The sequence below is a fragment of the Suricata suricatta genome, chromosome 10 (assembly GCF_006229205.1).
Source record: "Suricata suricatta isolate VVHF042 chromosome 10, meerkat_22Aug2017_6uvM2_HiC, whole genome shotgun sequence".
Taxonomy (NCBI): Eukaryota; Metazoa; Chordata; class Mammalia; order Carnivora; family Herpestidae; genus Suricata; species Suricata suricatta.
Window position 1 is genome coordinate 123,165,098 of NC_043709.1, and position 21,201 is coordinate 123,186,298.

The 21,201-nt window shown below is 38.7% G+C and overlaps 1 protein-coding gene across 1 annotated transcript in view; it reads left to right on the plus strand.

The window, feature by feature from the left end:
- The window catches only part of GPR158 (G protein-coupled receptor 158), a 410,420-nt gene extending 390,243 nt beyond the window's left edge, over positions 1–20,177 (plus strand). The window contains exons 8-11 of the mRNA XM_029955110.1: positions 5,751–5,889; positions 11,617–11,722; positions 14,864–15,010; positions 15,753–20,177. Of these exons, the coding sequence (XP_029810970.1) occupies positions 5,751–5,889; positions 11,617–11,722; positions 14,864–15,010; positions 15,753–17,228 (1,868 nt within the window). The 3' untranslated portion in view covers positions 17,229–20,177. The remainder of the gene's footprint in view (positions 1–5,750; positions 5,890–11,616; positions 11,723–14,863; positions 15,011–15,752) is intronic.
- Positions 20,178–21,201: the final 1,024 nt, after the last annotated feature.

Here is a 21,201-nt window from a genome sequence, read left to right on the forward strand (position 1 = left end):
AACACACATGCAAATGACAAGGAGAGGAAAATTGAACACTACCAGAAGACACAACTTGGTGCCCTGAAAGGTCTCCAATCTTATTTTATCTTTATGAGCTCTTCCTACATTTGTGATCTTTAATGTGTGTCCACAGGCTGTGCAGTGTCTGAATTTCACTAACTTTCTATCACCCCATATCAGACCTTAAAAATTTTAAATATACGTGCAAGAGACAGAGGGTCGAAAATATATACCTTCTCTAACTTTCCCACTCAAGATACAGCATAGATGGTGGGAAACATCTAGAGATGCAATAAAGAAAAGGCAACATGTAAATGTGTGACCATTCACAGCAGTGCTTGCCTCAGAGAACTCCTGAGCAGTGCATGGGTAAGAGAAGAATGATCAAGTCACTGCGTAGTTCATATGATTAACAGTCATATTCCTTAGTATTACTGCATGGTATCTGTGCTTGAAATGTCCGGAGCTTGAAACTGGGTCATTCAGCATCTTGCCCCAGCCGGCAATAAAGCCTTCCTACATGTAGATAATGTTCAAAAGGCACTTAGTGCACAGTGCCCGGCACATTCAACGGATGTTAGCTACAAAGTCGGACTGAGGGGGCAAAAAGTAATTCCAAATGGAATTACTAGCTTTTTCCAACTAGCATATTAATTATTTAAAGTACAAACAATTGGTGCTTGGGAAAATATTTGTTTCCTTCAATAGGATTAAAAAAATATTTCCCAGGGTTTTGTCGAGGCCTCTGTTAGTAATAGAGCAAGGAGTGGAGTTAGTAAGAGCATCCCTACCTCAGCCCGAGGACATAATTCAGAGAACACTGGTCAGGAACTAAGTGACCGGTGTTCAAGGCCCTGCTCCGCTGTGACAACAGTGAGGGCCACAGGGACCGAACGGGGTTCTCCGCAGGCCTGCTCTGGAGCCCGCGCCGGCCCGTCCCTGCGGCTCCCAGCTCCCAGAGAGCCGACGAGGGTGCAGACGCTCCTGCTTCCACTGCCCTCCTGTGAAACACACTGCAGCGCCCACCTTCTGCTCCTTCATCCTCTGTCCCAAAGCCCAATAAATGGACTTCAGGCAAGCGAATCACAGCAATTCACCCCCCACCCACCTCTACAGCCGCATACACATCCAAAACAACACCCCCAGACTCCGTGGTCTAATAAAGTCACTTCTAGCCTTCAAATTCCATCAAGAGGATCCCCCTCCTTGGTTTCAGCATTGTGACTCTCAGAACTGTCCTTATTTTAAACAGAAGAGGCAACTAAGCCTCCCGAATATCAAGGCTCCCGTACGTCAGTTGAGCACTAGAACACGGACACTATCGACGTTGTTTGATTTCATACTTCATGATAACACTGCCTACCATGTTATAGGCATAAAAACAAGAAAACTTTGAAATTGAAGGACTTAGAGAAAAATAAAGGAGGCCATTAAAAGACATACTTACAGGAGCACCTGGGGTGGCTCAGTCGATGAAACATCCAACTCTTGATTTCGGCTCAGGTCATGATCTCATGATTCGTGAGACTAATCCCTGAATCAGGCTCTACGCTGACAGCGGGGCGCCTGCTTGCGAGTCGGTCTCTCCATCTCTCTCTGCTCCTCCCCTGCTGGCTCTCTATCTCACTCTCTCTCAAAAATAAATATTTAAAAATTCTTTAAAAAAAACAAGAAATGTTTGGAAAATTCAATCTAAATGTGTCATTTATATATTTATTTGAGCCATATAAAAGTAATTTTAAAGGGACTAAGACACAGGAAAGGTTACTAAGACAAAAATGCCTTTGCGACATGGTAAAGCATGGAACCACAGCTTGAGAGACATTTGTACCCTAAAGTTGTTTTTCTCTCTGCGCTCGTGGGTGTTCTGAGATCACAGAGCCCAGGCCCTTCAGTGTCAAAGACCCGATATGAATTCTCACTTCTTTGCTTGACCCCGCCCTTTGGAAAGATAACTTGAAATTCATCATGGTATATTAACTTTTAAAAGGCTTTGGTAGTTAACTTTCAAACTGTTATCCCTTATAGATACCTCAGTTCTCTGAAAGCCCTATTTGGATCTTTAAATATAAATGCAATTCCCTCTTTAACTGTGCTCAAGCCTCCCATCAAAATCATTTAACAGCAGAAATTATTTTCTAAAGCAGAAGCACAACACATATTTCAACTCCCACGTAATAACACTGCAAAATTTGGTAACATCTGCATATTTTCTTTCCTAATTGCAGTGTTAGTTTGAAGTTAATTATATGAAGCTGATTTTTTTTCCCAAGCACAACTTTTATATATCACATTTCGTGTAATTGGTACTTTGAATAATAAATTATTTTTTCAGCCAGAGCATATTGTTTGATATTGCTAATGAAATGATTTTAATGTTAAGCTTAGCTATTAGGAGGAATCTTATTTTATCTCTTGTTTTTAAATGTAATTCTACATCATAGCGCCCTAATTAACCTGTTTTCCTTTGTGTTGTTTTTTTTTTTTAATTCTCAGGGTAACTTTATGTAAAAACACAGCAATAGTAGCAGCAGATACTGTCTTCAGGAGATGGTTTCGGCTACATGGGAATCCTTCAATTTCAGCATATTTTTGAGCTGGTGTTGTTTGATAATATTTCTGTGTTCACTATTCCTAAATGCCAAGCACATTACCATTCTTGTAATGGCCCATCAGTAAATACCAGTTACCACTATTAATAATAATGCCTGTGTGACCTTTACACATCCATAATCCCTGCAGTGTTAGAAGGAGTGGCACAGTAACAGAAAGTCTACATCTCTAATAACACGAAACTGATATCATTTATATTCTTTCAGTTCAGCAAATATTTATTGAATCTTATCTATGTATGCTCCATACCGTTGCTGTTTATGCGGGCAAAGGCAGAAAATATAATTGAAAGCCTCGATTCCTTGTTGAATCATTATATTGCACACCTGAAATTTATATAACACTGAATGTTAGTTATATTTGAATTTAAAAAGTAAGTAAATAAATAAGACTTGCTTCTTGCCCTGAAGGTCATAGCTAGCTGGGGCGAAGGAAGGGAGTGATTAACATGACTCTGCAAATCATTTTCTCCCAATTATATATTGTGTGGCATTATTCTCTGCATTGTGCAGTATCGATAGTTAAAACCCATAAGAGATTAGAAGGAAAATTCAGTGCAAGGTAGAATCAATTTAAGTGGCCTTGTGATGGAGGCGGGACCTGAATCGTTGAACTTGGACATTGGGTAAGACTGGGAAATACGGGTAAGAAGAAACTCTTGGGGTGAGCAACAGCATGAACAAAGACTCAGAAGCAAGGTGAATCTTTGACATGTTCCGAGGACAATGAGTCTTCCAGGGCCAGCTCAGAGTTCATGCTAGGGAGCATTGTAAGGTCATGTTGGGTGTAAAACATGAAGTCATGGGGGGCTGGGAATGCCAGGGCCAAGCATTTGTAAAAGAATAGTAAGCCCCTGGAGATTTCTGAGTGAAGATGCATGCAATCCCTCACAAAAGCCTGACCTGAGGGGTTAACAACTAGAGACGTCAGGGCTGAGAAATATACAAACACAAAAGAATAAGGCCAAGCAAAGTGGGCAGTGAACATGAAGCCTGGGTGGCAAGGAAGACTTAAAAGTGAGGACATGTCTGCCCAGGCATGAATCCCTTATAGTCCTCCTTTTGGGGCAAGAATTATTTCCAGGGTCCTAAATGGGCATAAGTGAGTCTTATAATGGAAACACACATCAGCTAACCCAAGTGGACTACCAGGGTTTTGGGCAAATCCTGATACGGAGGTTCAGAAAATGAAGAATGAATGAACACATGATGAAGTCAGGTTTAGATGGGCAGTTGAAAAATAATTGTAACAAATAGGGAGCGATATGATGGGCACTTAAAGGGTAGTCATTGTGGGCACTGCAAGGGACAGTACATATGGAAAACAACTCAAAGTGGAAATGTACCAAAGAAAGGTGGCTAAGATTTCAAAGCTGGGTAAAGAGGCAATAGCAGTACCGTGAACAGAAATACAAGTTAAGGGGCAACTAGGTGTCTCTAGTCAGTTATGTGTCTGCCTCTTGATTATAGCTCAGGTCATAATCTCACAGTTTGTGAGATCATGCCCCACATTAGGCTCTGCAATGACTGTGCAGAGCCTGCTTGGGATTCTCTCTCTCCCTTTCTGTCCCTCCTCAACCCATGCTCTCTGTCTCTTTCTCTCTCAACATAAATGAATAAAGAAAGAAAGGAAAGAAAGAAATACAAGAGTTGGGAAGAAAAGTTTTACATGAAGACCTCAGCATTTCTCCATTTGCTTTTCCTGATCCAGTAGAACTTGGCTGGAAAGAACATTTATAGCACATGGCCAGTGGCCAACATACTGAATAATTGGGACTGAATAGATCTCATGGAGATCTTGGAGGGTGCCTTAGTTTGTATTTGGCTTCTAACCACTTCAGAGTTTTAAAGTAGCTCTTGACAGATGTGTTATTTAAGGGATTTTCAATAATTAGGGCACTACCTATTGTTTAAGTACTGACAGAAATAGGCTGAAAGTTTGGCAGGTAAGACGCCTTTAGCATATGGGAATGGAAGTCAGTGTCTCAGTAGATGAGTAAGTAGGTTACCCTCCAGGTAATGCATTTGATGAAATGTTTTCTTCAAATTAGGGCTTTCTTCTTTCTTCTTTTTAATTAGATATTATCTTCTTTAGATACTATCTTCCAATGAGGTCATGTCGCTATGACAGATAAAATGGATGGTAGCAATTATTGGTCAAAAAGAGTTAAAATAGTGATGTTCAGTTTGAAAAAAAAGTCAGGTGAGATATTTAACAATAATATCCATTTAACGTGTGTTTTTATATTTTTTAAATTAATCTAATATCTACTATGTCAGTAACTCTGTTAAGTGCTCTATATCCATTATTTGATTTCATTAGCAAATAATCTCATGGAGTATGTACTTTTTATTATTTTCACTTTCCAAATAAGAAAACTGTGGCCAGAGAGGGTAAGTTGCCTCAGATTATGCGAAGTTAATTAAGATAGAGCCAGAATCCAATCAGGTCTAATGTGATTCTGAAGCCCTTACCCTTAACTGCTTTACTATGCTTGTCTCTTCTGTCTTGAGCCCACAAACAAGGTGATTGTGAATTTTAGGACGCCTTCAGCACTCCACCCACAAAAGATTGGATTTCTGTCATGTGTGAAGAAATAATGGTTCGTTTATAAAATATGCCACTGAATGTTTATCAACCTATTTTTTCACATTTCTAGCAATGGATATTTTTATGTTGTTGAACCAGATTCAATGCAATACGACCTTACATTTCTAGAAGCTGCATACGAACACAATACAAGCCTTTGTTGCTTGATGACTTCTTTATGACCCAGATGCCCCATGAATAGCTTAAACTCAGATTGGGGATGCAGAAAATTATTTTACAGTTGTTTCAGAAAAAAGCCAGGCATTAGCAAAAGAAAAACCTGAGACACCAAGTACTGTTTTTAAAAAAGCCAGAACTCAAAAGCCAAAGCATACCTTTGAAAAATCTACACGCCGAATAAAATCTTAAATATATATCGTGCGTATTCATATGTGAATGACATTTTGTATGCGTCTACTTCTGGCTAAACTTACATTTTTGTAATAGACACAAAATGCATGCTAAAGAACTTAAATTTTACATTTTTATTCACCTATAAAACTAATGGAAAATTGTTCTTCTCTTTGTTGTTGTTCTTCTCACAGCTGAATTTTTGTTCCTCTTGTGGGGTGTTTATCTCTGCTATGCAGTGCGGACAGTCCCGTCAGCGTTTCATGAGCCGCGCTACATGGCTGTCGCGGTTCACAATGAGCTCATTATCTCTGCTATATTCCATACAATTAGGCAAGTGCTCTTTAGAGCTGGCAAATAACTGTTTTATTTCTCTGATGTGTTGTGGCTTAATTTAAATAGCAAAACTGGGTAAAATGCATCATGGAAAGATTGAGGAAGGATAATGTTTTTAAGCTAATTTCTTTGTCACAGAAATGGCAAATGAATGTAGTTGTGTTTGTTTTCAAACTGTTCTTAGTTCCTTCTGATGCTTAGTTATCACCTTTATTTATCTTGAAGGTTAATTACTCGGTATTATTGCATTCTATTGAAATACTGAAGGGAATGCCATTGAATATTGTTCGGATATGTAATACTTTTTGTTCTGAAGATATAAAGCTACACATGCACACATTATAAAGTTGATGTAGATAAATTGCCAGTGTTTCCATTCGTGTTTAATACACGGGATTACACTTTTAAAATCAATCTTCAGATAGACAGCTTGTGTGTATTTATTCTGCTGAATTCAAAACTGAAAAACCATTCCAACCAGAGGACTGGATTTTTGTGTGCAATGGGGTTTTGCCATTATTACATATTAGCAGTGACCTTCTATTGTACCCATGAAGGGCCTGGCCCTCCATTTTTTGATATCCCATATATTTTCTGTACTCAGTGAGTACAAAGGAGGAAGAAAGTGGCTAATGATAAGTGAACAGAATGAAAAATGTGTGACTTATCTTCTGAGAATTTATGCCTATCTGAAAATGAAATGAAAACCTCGGTGAGATCAAAAAAAGAAATCCTATAATTTCAAAAGTAACAAAAAGATGTCATTCACTTGCTCGACCTATATTAAAAGTTAGGACATACTTAAGAATGTAATGAGAAATTTTAAGTATTTAGCCATTTCCCTCAGTGGAAAAACATTCATAATAGTGGGAGTTGGAGTGGGAAGGTGTGGATCTATAGACGTTTTGGAAGATATTTGTCATTTCTCACTTTAGTCAGTAATTATAAAATTATATCTTGCACTTCTAGGTATAGATGAGGCCAGAGAGCAGTTGAGCCTTAGACACCCTACACTTTTTATCTATTAAGTAAGAAAGGGGTATTTTTGATTTGATAACCCCAGAAACTCCATCAAAGGGCCAGGAATCCAGGGAATTTGCCTCTTTCCTTTGTCTTGACCCCGCTCAAGAAAGAAAGAAAAGAGAAAATGAGAAGAAGAAAGAAAGATAAGAAGCAAAATATGATAGTATAAATGGGCAAAAAGAACACTCTGGAGTCTATTTAGACGAGCTGGAGGGCGTGGGGGGAGGGGGGTGTCTTCCGTGCACAGTGGAGTGAGCACGAGAGGACTCTGTGACGGGCAGAGCCTCAGACCCTTCATATTTCTACCAAACCATCTCCCAAGAAAAGTTGAGTTTTTGTTTTTTGTGTGCTGAATATCAAACACATGCGTTTCAAGCTATAACAAACCTGCTTCTCTAGAACCATTTATAAGTTAAATGTTATATTAACCAACCTCACAGAGTTCTCAGCATACAGGAGGCTTACTGCAGATGCTGTCAGAGTGTGTCATGCGAAGGGCTTCCTACCGTTTGCCCCACAATCAGCTGCTGTGTCTTAGAACCAAATTGCCCAAGAAATTAACTCTGTTCAAAGCAGTGGCCTAAAAAGATCCTTATCCTTTTCTACTTGAAGATTTATTCTTTTCAAGTTTCGTTGTTAAATGTTTTTCAATGGATTTTATTTTAGTTTTTATTTTTTTCAATGGATTTCGAACTCTCAACTGATCCAAGTCCTTTCAGAAGCAGGCAAGGTATTTTTAAAATGAACTTTAAGGGGTGCCCGGGTGACTCAGTCAGTTAAGCATCTGACCTTGACTCGGGTCATGATCTAATGGTTCATGGGTTTGAGCCCCATGTCGGGCTCTGTGCAGACCGCTCAGAGCCTGGAGCCTTTCTTTGGATCCTGTGTCTCCCTCTCTCACCCTCCCCTGCTCATGCTGTCAATCTCTCTCTCTCAAAAATAAATAAAACATTAAAAAAATTTTTTAACTTAAAAAAATAAAATGAACTTTAAAAAATTCTTAAGGCAATAAGTGGTTATCACAGATAAATCATAAAATGATAAAGAATAAACACCCTACTCCAACCACTGAAGGGTGAGAAGCACTGTTAACATATTAGGATATCACTTTCAAATGTTTTTATACGCATTGTATATATTTATGACACATGGCGTTTGAAAGCTCCCTTTTAGGAATGTCACAGCACAAAGTAACACACGAGAAGTCCTGCTGTCAGGAAACCCAGTTAATTTTGCTTACCCAGCACTTTCTAAACCATCCAGCATGGTATCCCCCCCCACCGTCAAATGATGTCTATGAGCAGTAGCCACTTTTCAGAAAATTCTGTTTTAGTACTGGGCCAAGGTGAGGAAACACATGCTAAATAGTCATTGAGAATAGTTTTCTTGGGTGCCTGGCTGGCTCAGTCAGGGCGCATGTGACTCTTGATCTTAGGGGTTATGAGTCAAGTTCCACATTGGGCATTGAACTTACTTTAAAAAAAATTAACTTTCTTATTTTGCTTGGGTCTTCCCTATAGAGTCCCCAACAACCCATCAATCTAGCCAGATGATCCATGTTGGGGCGCCTGGGTGGCTCAGTCGGTTGAGCGGCCAGCATCGGCTCAGGTCATCATCTCACGGTCGTGGGTTCGAGCCCTGCGTCGGGCTCTGTGCTGACAGCTAGCTCAGAGCCTGGAGCTTGCTTCGGATTCTGTGTCTCCCTCTCTCTCTGACCCTCCCCTGCTTGCGCGCTCTCTCTCTGTCCCTCAAAAATAATAAATAAAAGACATTAAAAAAATAATTCATGTAAATGATGAGCTGGGTTCACAATGACGCAACGCCAACTGAATTGCTCATGTGGAACCCAGTAGATTGGGTGTTAGTAGACATGCCATACCACAACACCAATTTTCTTCCAGACAACTGTGTAGTCCCCTGTAAGTTTTGAACAGGGAAGACTTCCAATGGCAGCAGAGTGACCATCCTGGGTAGGCCTTGGTATTTTCTTAGGCAAGCTTAAGCACACCTGAGTAGGAAGCCCTAAACTTTAAGTTCCAAATTTGATTTTCCTTTCCATTAGATTGTGGCATATCGGCTTCAAAGAATCATAGTATATAATAGCTATTCTCTCAGAAATTTAACTTGTATGGCCATAAACGGCCAAGAATAGAATTATAGCTTAACACACTAAATCTACAGAACACTGATTTTAGGGAGATGAGCAGGAAGCAAGTAATAGGCATTAATATTTAAAGGAATCAAGTATATATAATTTCTTATTTACACATGGACTGAATTCATACGTGCTATGATTCCAATGTTGGTAGAGTCCAAGAATAAGAAGCAATAACATAATAATTTAAGTCAACTGGATTCATCTTTGTAACTGCTTAATAGAATGAAATAATATTAAATAAGGCATCCACCATCAGCAAAGATATTCTTTACCAATAGGGCACATCTGTTCTTTCTTGTTTGCTTAAAATGTAAAACTACATATGCATAACTATATGTACTATATACACATACATTAATAGTAAAGCTATGACTGCATATTTATATACAGAGTTACTTTTATTCTCACCAAATTGCCAGATTAAACAAAAATAAACTAAAAGGATTAAGTCCAGCAGTCTCATAATGCAGGAGGCATTTTGCCTAATCTGTTCTATAATCCTTCACTAAGCATAAAAGAGAGCTCTGGGAAAGTGCAAGACTTTAAAAAGGTTTGCTTTCCTTCCTAACTTGAATTTTTGAATATTTCTATGCTCCTGACTGTTGGATCTATTTTTTAGAAGTTGAAATAGTCTTTTAAAGAAAAATCAATCTCTAAAATGACTGCAAAACCCAATTTCTCTTAAGATCGTTCTAATCAGAACCGCAAACTAACAACCCCCCAGTATTTAAAAGCTGATTTAGGGACAGTTGATCTTCATATACGGTACTTCAAAATCACTTTTTGGAAGACTTGCCAGTTTAATTTAAAATATATGTAATCATTATTATTCCTTCCAGATACTGTCATGCTAGTTTAAAGTTCACTCGTGTTGGCATTTGAGATAGGCATTCCCAGTGCGTGAGCACGCTCATACACTGCAGAGCCATCTCCTTGGATATAACCGTCTGCCCCAGCACTGGAAATGGCCCCAGGAGTTCGGGATGCAATAATTTTCCAGGTCACATTTTCTATTGCTTCTATGCCTCAGATACTGTAACTTGTTACTGAGGATGATGAGCCTATTTCACTGCTTAAAAAAAAAAAAAAAAACTCACATGACCCTGCAGAGACTCTGTCAAAAATATCTCATCCCTGAACAAAGTGAACATTCATTTGGTCTTAGCTAAGGAGGTATAAAGCCACTTTCTCACAAAGGAATTAGAGAAGATGTTAATTCGTAAAATCCCGTTGAGTTATATGTGAGCTCTCATGAGCTTTCTGTACTTCTGTGCATATGTTGTAAGTCTGTTTTGTTGTCTCTAAACACAAGGAAACTACTTCTACGTTTTGGGCAACTCTTGAGCCTCCATTTGAACTTGATGTTTTGGTAGGTGAGGTGGGGGTGAGAAGACTAAGGGGACAGGATAGACATAAAAATAAGGAAGAAATCCACTTGATGGAAATTTTAAGTATAAATAACACTATTTTTAGTAAATGTGTCATGACTATGGCATAATGCAGATATAAAACTAGTTTCTTTTTCTAGATTCATATGTCTTATAGTTATATCATAAGCATTGTCTTAAGATATTAGCTTTTCAAATTTGATAATGTATATCCCTGAATCAAAATGCTGATTGTCTAATTCCAAATGCAGTCAAATTTCACATTTTGCTTTTCATGGATAAACAGTGAATGGGAAAAAATGAAAACAATATAATTGCAAAGGGACCGTAATAAAAGCAACACCTCGTGTCTGCAAAAGAATGAGTTCTTAAAATATGAGCTTTAGTTTGTACATACACCTATTGATTTATGAAAAATTTTCCAGATATTACCAGAGTAGATATCATACTGAATTTTTCCTAATCAAGTTTCTTGTAGGACTCTCCTAGAACACTTTATAAATTACTCAGCAAAGCTATGATTTTAAATATTTCATTGTAAATTATTGCAAAGAGTTTTACACTTTACAATAACTAAAATTTTTATTTTCAAAGAGGCATTTTACAAATTATTAGTGCATTCATTTTATCCATTACATTGTTGATCATTTACGCCTTTGAGGTCATTCACAAAGATAGATAATTACCTCCTCTTATTTTTCTTAAATTTTTTTCTTGATTAATGTTTCCAAATATGGAGAATTAGAATCAAGAGTTATTTGGATGTGTCTCATAGCCCAAATTTACCCAAAGTCACCAGTTTGTAAACCCATTTTTCTTTAGAATTCGTATGTGTTCATTGCTTACATCTTAAGACAATTTACATACAAAGTAATAATTCCAGGAAAGGATTAGCACATTACATATCTATATGCTGTCTTTCTCACCAATAACTTAAAGTAACAAATAATAAAGAGGTCATATCTTACGCATTCAATTGTGATTACTTCAAGCCTTATTCTTTTGCGATGAGAGTGTATGCCATAGAAACAGCAATGCAACTTTTTTCATGCTTGCTTGCTTTTTTAAAATACACTAAGAAAAAAGTTTCCAAGTATCCTAGCATTTTAAATAGAGATCTTGTTGGATTACTAACTTGGTGACTTCTCTTTTCAGATTCGTTCTTGCCTCAAGACTTCAGTCCGACTGGATGCTAATGCTGTATTTTGCACATACTCATTTGACTGTGACAGTGACCATTGGGTTGCTTTTGATTCCAAAGGTATTCCTTTGACATTACTTTCCTCCTGCAAGACAATTATCTTCAATAAGCATGGAGTTGCTCCTCCTTTAAGAAATATCTAGCACATAGGCAAAGGGAAGTGTGCAGATTTGCTTGACGCTCTAAAATGTTAAAGTTCCCTCCTCAGGGAACTAGACGTCTCTTTTCTTTTGGTATTTATTAAACATCCTATGTAATTTTTAAATGCTTCAATTTGTACAAAACTCGTCATCTGGTTCAGTTTCTTTTTCAAATGTTTTGATATGCAGTTGTGTCTTAATTATGGGCTCAAGGTGGCTTTTGACTGTAGCCATAACATCAAAATCATTTTTAAAAAGAATTAGCCTATTCTAAAAGTCCTCTTGTTTGGATTCATATTCAGGAAGCATTGTGTGACAAACATTCAGAAAATCTTTATATTAATAGAAACAAATAATTATGTTGTGTATAGAAGAATCCTGCTTAATAATGGTGGGCTGACAAAGGTTTATCTAGACAGCGTACTGAAGTGGGGGAAGTAGGCCAGCACTCATAGCACAAGGATTGTGAACATGCGCTCCACCCACAGTAGCTGTACAGTATGACGTTAGCCAAGACTTCAGCTCTCTGACTTTCAGTTTTCTCATCTAGGACATGATAGTAATAAAGCTGCTTCCAGTGAAATACTATGATCTCAGAGTGTGGGGAAATAACATACTAGTTAGAGCATTATTATTATTTTCTTCTTTTGCCCATGGAAAAACAAAATATTAGAATACAGTCTACCTGCACTAGTGGCACACAATATATTATTAGCATGGCTGACACAAGAACTGTGATTTCTTGTCATTTGCTCCAGGCTTTACCTCCGCTCACAATTAACCAAAACACTGAACTTCAGCCTGACTGAAAGGCCAAACAAATGTCAACAGAGCCAAATGCCTACTTTCTTCCTTACTTGAATTATACAACACAGCCACAATTCCCATAGGCTGGTCTGTTACTGCAGTTTATCTTATCCATTTTCATACTTTCCATTATATGATTACATTTTTATTAGATGGATATACTGTATACTCGGGCTATTTATTCAGTGGTAGTCACTGAAAACGTGTGTTCGTACAAAAATTTGTACATGAATGTTCCTACCAGCACTACTCGTAACAGCTAAAAAGTGGAAAAAACCCACATGTTCATCAACTGATAAATGTATAAATAAAATGTGGCATATCCATACAGTGAATACTGTTCAACAATAAGCAATAAAGCACTGATACATGCTACAGCTTGTACAGGCCTTGCAAACATTATGCCAAGTGCAAAGAAGTGAGACACAAAAGGCTACATATTAGCTGATTCCATTTCTATGAAATGTCCAGGACAGACAACTCATGGAGACAGAAAGTAGGTTGGTGGTTGCAGCTGGCTAGGGAAGAGAGGATATGGAAGTGACAGCCTAATGGGTTCAAGATTCTTTTGGAGGTGATGAGACTATTCTGGAATTTGATAGTGGTGATGATTGCACAGCCCTGTCAATATACAAAAAGCATTCAATTGTACAATTTAAAATTGATTATTTCATGGTATATGAATTATATATTAACTTCAGATAACTACAAAAAAAAAACGAGGGGCTTTGCTAACTGCTGCTCTACATACTGGAATAAGAGTAATGAACAGATAAAATATGTGCTTTCGTGGTACTTATGTTCTGGATAAGGGGAAAACAGAAAATATAAATAAGATAAATATTTAGAATACTATTTTAGATAGATATAAAGAAAAATATAACGTAGAAAATGGACAATATCTGACAAATAACTGTTTCTTAAACTCATGATCATCTCTAAGACTGTGCTCAAGAAAAACAAGTCCATTCTTATAAATAACCTTTGGGTGGTTTCCTAGTAGCATGTGAGATTTGGGAGGACAGGGACTGTGTTTTATTCATCTTTATGGCCTTAAGTTCCTGACCCATGTGGGAACCTCAAACATAAGTAGAAGAATGAAGGCAAGATGTACCCATTTCTGTGGTTTCTCAACCAGTCCCAGTTACAAAACCTTCACACTTCCTTAAGTAGAGAACTGCCATTTCACATGAATTATCTGATATTGATTTTAACCTGCCCACCTAAATATTTTAACAAATATTGACTTTGAAATTGCTCTGTTTTATTAAAGGGTGATTTGTTAATTTTTTAAAGGAGGATTTGAGCTGATGACACGCTGGGAGAAGAGAGTCCATTTCCCTTAGACTGTGTCTCAATTTTCACAGAAGAGTCACTTAGATTATATATCATGTGAAGTGGCTGGATTGTTTTGAGTCTCCCTGCTTTCCATCGTTTACCCAATTCATTCTTCTTCATGTCTCCATTTGGAAAAGACTAGTGATAGCAAGAGTACATGAAACTGAAAAATATCAAAAGTCCACATGAAAATAATAAAAGTAACCTCAAAGTGCTTGATGAAGCAGAAACTTGAGAATAATGAGCTTGTGAAAAATATTCTGCAAGTTCAGTGAATCCCTGAACTTTAAACTTAGAAATGATCACTTTAGGCTGAGAGGGCACTGTGCTCCCGAGAGATTCCATGATTTGTTTAAAATCTCACAGCCAACACAGGTGAGATTGGAATTCAGATCTCTTGTCCCCTGAGTCTTGAAAGCAACTGTTTTTAAACTCTGTGGGGTAGACTGAAAGTCACTGTCTGTGATCAGAGCTACTTGTGACCTCAGATGAAAGACAGCCTCCCCTATGTGAAGCAGAATGACAAACACAAGGTAGACCCTACTGCCCAAAAAACATTTCTATCCATCTGCCGATGAGTCTAAATTGCTACCTTTGGAAAACATTAGTTTGGAGTTTTCCACCTATTTGCATTTTTAAAATGCAAATATAATGGAAGAGGAGTAGTCTAAGTGAACACTGGGAGTCTGTTGAAAAGACAAGGATGAAAATAGAAGTCAGAGAAGGAACCACTTATTGATATTGCCTAAGTGCTTTAGCGTGTAACATGGAAAGCAAAACACAAACATAGCAGCTGAACTTTTATGAAAAGTTCTAAGCTGAAGAAATGATATGAACATTAGAACCTTTAGAAAATTATTATGTTCTGCCTCACAGTGGACCAATGTCTACACCTCATACTGAGTATCTATTGCAGTTTTCACATTCAAGCAATAATCCACGAGATGACATTGCTACGGAAGCATATGAAGATGAGCTAGACATGGGCCGGTCTGGGTCCTACCTGAACAGCAGTATCAACTCAGCGTGGAGTGAGCACAGCTTAGACCCAGAAGACATTCGGGTAATGCCAGTACTTCATCTTTCTTTTTTCAGATTAACCCCATTTATAGAGGCAAGCACATGTGAGCTGGTGTATCTATATATGCTCATCTGTGTGCATGTGTGCATCAGAGCGAAAAAGAGAAGGGGAATATGTGTTTGTGTCAGAACCAAAGGCATTGAATGCAGAGTTAAACCCATTTGTAAAACATGTATCATGTTAGAAATCATACCGGCCAATCTTGATAGTCTCAGGTGACTTGATAGCAGCCATAATGATGAACTCCTTATGCAGCTTCCCTAGTACAGTTAGCTTATGACATTTTGCTGATGCAAAGGTAGGATAGATTGGTGAGCAGGAAGCATGGATTACTGAGAATAATCTATGATAATATATCAGCCCTTGGAGTAAGAAACTGATGCTTTTAGAAACTGATGGTCTCTTGCCCCCTGAACCTGATCCACCATTATGGGTAATTTTATCAATGGCTACATGGTGCTTCCAGTATTGTTTAGGGGTATGGTTTGTCAGTAGATGATATGCTTTGTCTTTATTATGGTCCCGGTCGAATCTGGCACACATAACTCGTAAGTCCAAAGGGCTTGCTCCAGAAACCAGGATAGCATGCATGTGTTCTTGTCTTAAAGTCCAAACTCTATGTGAAACAGAACACAAATTAATAAACTTCAAACCATATTTAGTAATATTATCTGTCCGAACCACTGAGTTCCACATCTCTGTGAATTTGCTTTTGTTCTGGCAGGATGAGCTGAAGAAACTTTATGCCCAGTTGGAAATATATAAAAGGAAGAAGATGATTACAAATAACCCCCACCTCCAGAAAAAGCGGTGCTCCAAGAAGGGCTTAGGCCGTTCAATCATGAGGCGTATCACCGAGATCCCAGAGACGGTCAGCAGGCAGTGTTCCAAAGAAGACAAGGAAGTCACAGACCACAGCACAGCCAAAAGCACTGCCCTGGTCAGGAAGAACCCACAAGAGTCTTCAGGTAACACCGGGAAACCCAAGGAGGAGTCCCTGAAAAACCGAGTCTTCTCACTGAAGAAATCCCACAGCACTTATGATCATGTGAGGGAGCACACGGACGAGTCCAACAGCTTACCAGGGGAAAGCCAAGAAGAGGAGGCTACAGAGCATTCCACATTGGAGTCTCTGTCAAGTAAAAAACTAACACAAAAACTGAAAGAAAACAGTGAGGCCGAGTCCACAGAGTCAGTGCCTTTGGTGTGTAAGTCAGCAAGCGCTCACAATCTCAGCTCAGAGAAGAAGCAGGGACATCCACGAACATCCATGTTGCAAAAGTCTCTCAGTGTCATAGCAAGTGCCAAGGAGAAGACTCTTGGATTAGCAGGAAAAACCCAAACATCAGGCATGGAAGAACGTGCTAAATCTCAGAAACCTCTGCCAAAAGATAAAGAAACAAACAGAAAATACTCAAATTCAGATAATGCAGAGACTAAAGATTCTGCCCCCCAAAACTCCAATCATATGGAGGAGCCAAGAAAACCCCAGAAATCTGGGATTATGAAGCAACAAAGGGTCAACCCGCCCACTGCCAATTCTGAGATGAGCCCAGGCACCACCCAGATGAAGAACAACTTTGACATAGGGGAAGTGTGTCCTTGGGAGATTTACGACCTGGCCCCTGGTCCCGTGCCTTCAGAATCAAAAGTTCAAAAACACGTATCTATTGCAGCTTCTGAAATGGAGAAAAACCCAACTTTTTCCTTAAAGGAGAAATCTCATCAGAAGCCTCAGGCAGCTGAACTATGTCAGCAAACCAATCAGAAGAGCATAGACAAGGCTGAAGTATGCCCTTGGGAGAGCCAAGGTCAGCCCATTTTGGAAGATGAGAAGCATTTGATTTCCAAGACTCAGGTTCCCCCAGGGAGAGCTAAAGATGAGAATGGTGGTCAGCGGTATGTGACAAATGTGTGTGCTGGGCAATTTGAAGAACTGCCCCCCAAAGCCGTAGCATCAAAAGTAGAGAATGAAAATCTCAACCAAATGAGAAACCAGGAACAAAAGACATCTTTCCCTGAGGAAAATGTGCCTGGCTCCTATAACTCAAGTAATAACTTTCAGCAACCTTTGACAACGCGAGCTGAGGTGTGTCCTTGGGAGTTTGAGACCCCAGATCGACCAAATAATGAAAGAAATGCTTTACCTGCTGCCTCTTCCATTTCAAGGGCAAATAAGATAGCAGGGCCTCGGAAATAAGAGGTCTGGGATTTTTAGGGTGTAGCATCCCCAGAAAGAAAAGGAGAAAGGAGAAACCCTGAATTCCACAGAAGATAGAAATCCCCAAAGAATATTTGTCAGTCAAGGGAAATGGGAAAGACAAGGGCGGAAGAAGACCTGGAGGGTGAAGCTGCTTCACGATGGAGGAATTAGACTGGCCATGAGGAGTCTTTCCCCTGAGGACATGAGAGAACCCTTACATTTCGGTGTGTAGGGGGAGTTGCCCTCACCGTCTGCTTCTGATCAGTATTTACCCATGGCTCTTTGAAGATCCTAAGCAAGGCAAACCAGAAGACACAGAAGAAGTATGAAATTGTGCAAAGAAAAAGAAAGTATAGACATAAACGACCGAAATTCTAAGTAGCTAACTAAACTCACTCTGCCTATTTAACCTGATAGCACTGCTAACTTAATGCATCCCCCAAAAAATACCTTTTATATTAATGATTGCTCTCATTTTCTTATAAATGTATGTTTCAGCACATTGTTGTGTCTCATATTCAAGCATTCCAGATTGTATAACTTTTGCAAATAACTTTGATATTGTGTGACACAACACATTTATGCAATCTGCAGCTACTCAGTTGTTCTCGCGAGTTACAGAATCCCTGCTATCTATCAACTTTAGTTGATTCTTGGAGTACAGTGAGCTTTCTCTGGCTTGGGAAGCCATAACTGTTATGATAAACTCTTTTCGTTCTGGCTGTGGTTTATATATATTGTGGATTTGGATTCGATCCTATTGTTTCTCCTCATGGTTTGTTATACTGTCTTAATCAGGGTTTTTTATACGAGTTGAGTTACTTGTTTTGCACTTCTCGTTAGGACTTAGAGATCCAGAGGTCCTACTTTAGTCATGTGTCTCAATAAAGGACAACTTACCTATTGTTTGTTCAAAGTCAGAGACAGATAACGCCCTCATTCCAATCTACTGTCCCCTTTAACTCTTTTCAGTATATCATACTTAGCAGCATTTCGTAAGGAAGAAGCTAAGAGTGAGAAAAATATACTGCGCATTACTATCACCACTGAAAGGGAAGACTCTAGGAATGACATGAGAATTACAACAGTAATTCTCTTCCCTGAAGAGCCAGGGAGTTTGCCTTTCAAAACACAGTCAGAAAGGGAGCTACTGATAGCACTTTCAAGGGAGTATTTTTTTAAAGAGAAAAATTATGATAGCATCAAGATCATTGTATGGATATATTTTTATTATGCATACTGAATATATATTTTAAATTACCTCCAACTACGTATTCTCATAAACTCTTACTCATTGCTTCAGCTAGGGGTAGCGCTTGCTGGGCTTAAATCCCAAACAGGTTTATATCCTGATTTATTCAAAGCCTGTAAGGTGGTTACAGGCTCTTCATTCTCCCAAGTACTGGAAAACTTACAAGTCCTACAAATTGCCCTTGTGAGTCACCTCGCTCAAAATTTAAAATGCCAGGTTTACATGCAAAGCAAAACAGCTCCCAGAGCAAAATTTGTAAAACTTCCTGCCTTCCACAGTGAATGCTTGGCATGTAGATCCTGAGCTGCTGACTTAGCCCTCCTGATGTGATCATGAGAAGAGATTCGGATCTGAAGCTCAGTCTCCTGAGCTAAAGACGAATCACTTAGGAATAGAATGTAGACTTCCCTTTCTCTCGATGCTAAATGCTGGAGTATCAATGGCTTATTTGGCCAGGACATTTTCAGCCTGAGGAACTTTTCATTTCATGAACAGCAAGGAGAAAATGCTAGGAGGATGAAAGATGAGAAAAGAGAACCAGAAGGTAGATACGGGGCTGTTCGGAGTTAATATCATTCTCAGTGGAAGGCAGAAACTAGGACTTCTCCTTATTCATCGTCAAAATTTTCACAATGATTTTATTCAGGAGTCAGTGAGCACATCACCATTTTGCAAAGCTGTGCATAAATCTTCCTCACCCGTTTGCTCACTTCGTGCATTACTCAGGTTGGTGGGGTAGGTTTGAAGAGATATAGAGATTCTATTTTTCTGCATTTCCTTCACTTATTTCCTTCTTTTCTTCCTTTTCAGTCAAAGCCTATGTATTCGGTAACCTTGGAATACAACTTTAAGGTATATTTGTGAACTTGGATAGGAATTGCCAGGTCCACCTGCTTGTTTCATTTATGTTCAAGGTCTGTGAGCACTTTATCCACTTTTTGAGACATAAGCAGTCAAGCATCAGTGACTTTTTATTGCACTTCAGGATGATCCTGCTAGAAATGTGGCTTAAAGAAGACTTGCCAAATTATACCTTAGTGACAGTCTACAGTCCATAGATTTTTCTCCACCAGCATAAATCAGTGAGAGTGCCTAGGGTCTTTCCTAGAGTTTCATTGCCATTGCTTATCACCAAGAGAAATTTAAATCTATAAATCTTAAGGTTATTTTCCTAGATCAATAACAGTAAGAAAGTGAATAAACACTGTTAAGGTCACAAACATTGGCTAGGTTGTCCTTCTCAATGCATGTGCAGGCTGCATCCTGTCCTTGTTTTTAAGCCAGGGTTTATAAATAAGTAGATTTATACCAATCTTAATAGAACTGTATATTTTATGCAAGAATTAAATGCTTTATGACATGAATTATATAACTCAGCCCATTGTAAACTCTGGTGGCAACTTGGATTTGAAACTCGACAGTTCTCTTGTATTTGCTTCCTAGGTTTCTGCATGCAAGTGGTGACAGGTAGGACTGAAAAACACTGCCTTTTGACGTCTAGCATTTAGCAACCCAGAGTTGTAGAGTCAATTAAAGCTGTAAGTCTCTTCACTTAATCTGTGGTTCTTCCGAAACTATTATCTGAATCCTACAGCATCCCACCATGAAATATTTGGTAAATTTATGTTGTGATGTGTTACAGCATGTAAATAATTATAACTTCTCTGCAATAAAACATATTTATATGAAAGTGACTCATGGTGATCTGTGTGTTTGTCTATCAAAAAAAAATCAAATTTATTTTACTGAGCCAACTTGAATCCACATATAGCCTCATATGCTTATCTACAGAAATATGTGATCAGCCAGATGTGGCCTCAAACAGTGGACAATAAAATCTGTTGGGACTAGTGATTTTGATTTAAGAAAGCTCTGCCTAAATACCTAAATGGGAAGTAACTCAGTTACCTTTTTTAATTATCTGAACACACACAGGCAACTTGCTAAGCAACGATGATGATCTTTAGATGAACAAGAGCTCCAATATGTTGTATCCAGTAGCCAGTCACTGCTGGAGTAATACTGAGGACAGCCTGCTGAGTCATGGAGTCAGGGGAGGCTTAATAATGCAAGTTCATAAGGCTGAAATTCTGCAAAGGCATCAAGTATAAACAGGAGAAGGCATAAACCTGGAGAGGTCATTGTGCCCAGCCTTGCACACCATGTTTCAGATTAACTACAGCCTTATCCTGTAGTACTGGGATCTATCAAAAAGCATTAAACTGGGTCATAATCAAGTCACGTAGAAGGATCGTTTGGAGAGCAGCCCAGGAATGGACTGAAATGGGAAGAAACTGCAGGCAGCAACATTAAGTAGAAGAGTCAAAGGAAGAGAAGGTGAGGGCCTAAAGAGGAGAGAAAAACATTTTATTGGTTATTTTCTCAAACTAGGGTCTTCAAATGGGTTTGGTGTTATGTTCTATGAGGTCAGAAAATCAGAGTTATAGATGACTATATCAAATATAAGTGTTTCTTCTAAGTTTATTGACATTTTGGATCATTTCAAAAATTTTAAAAGCCCTCTCTGAAAATCTGTAGACCTCCTATCACCTGCCCATGAGAAAAGCTGTGGAAAAGAATACCACATTCATGCTATGGGGAAAATCTTGATATTAAACCAGTCTGGGAATGGAGCTATGGTATAGACTTAACTTCCCGTGTGAGAGTGGCAGCTCTCTGAAGCAGAGAAGCAGATGAGGCAAGAGGGCAGAAGAGGGA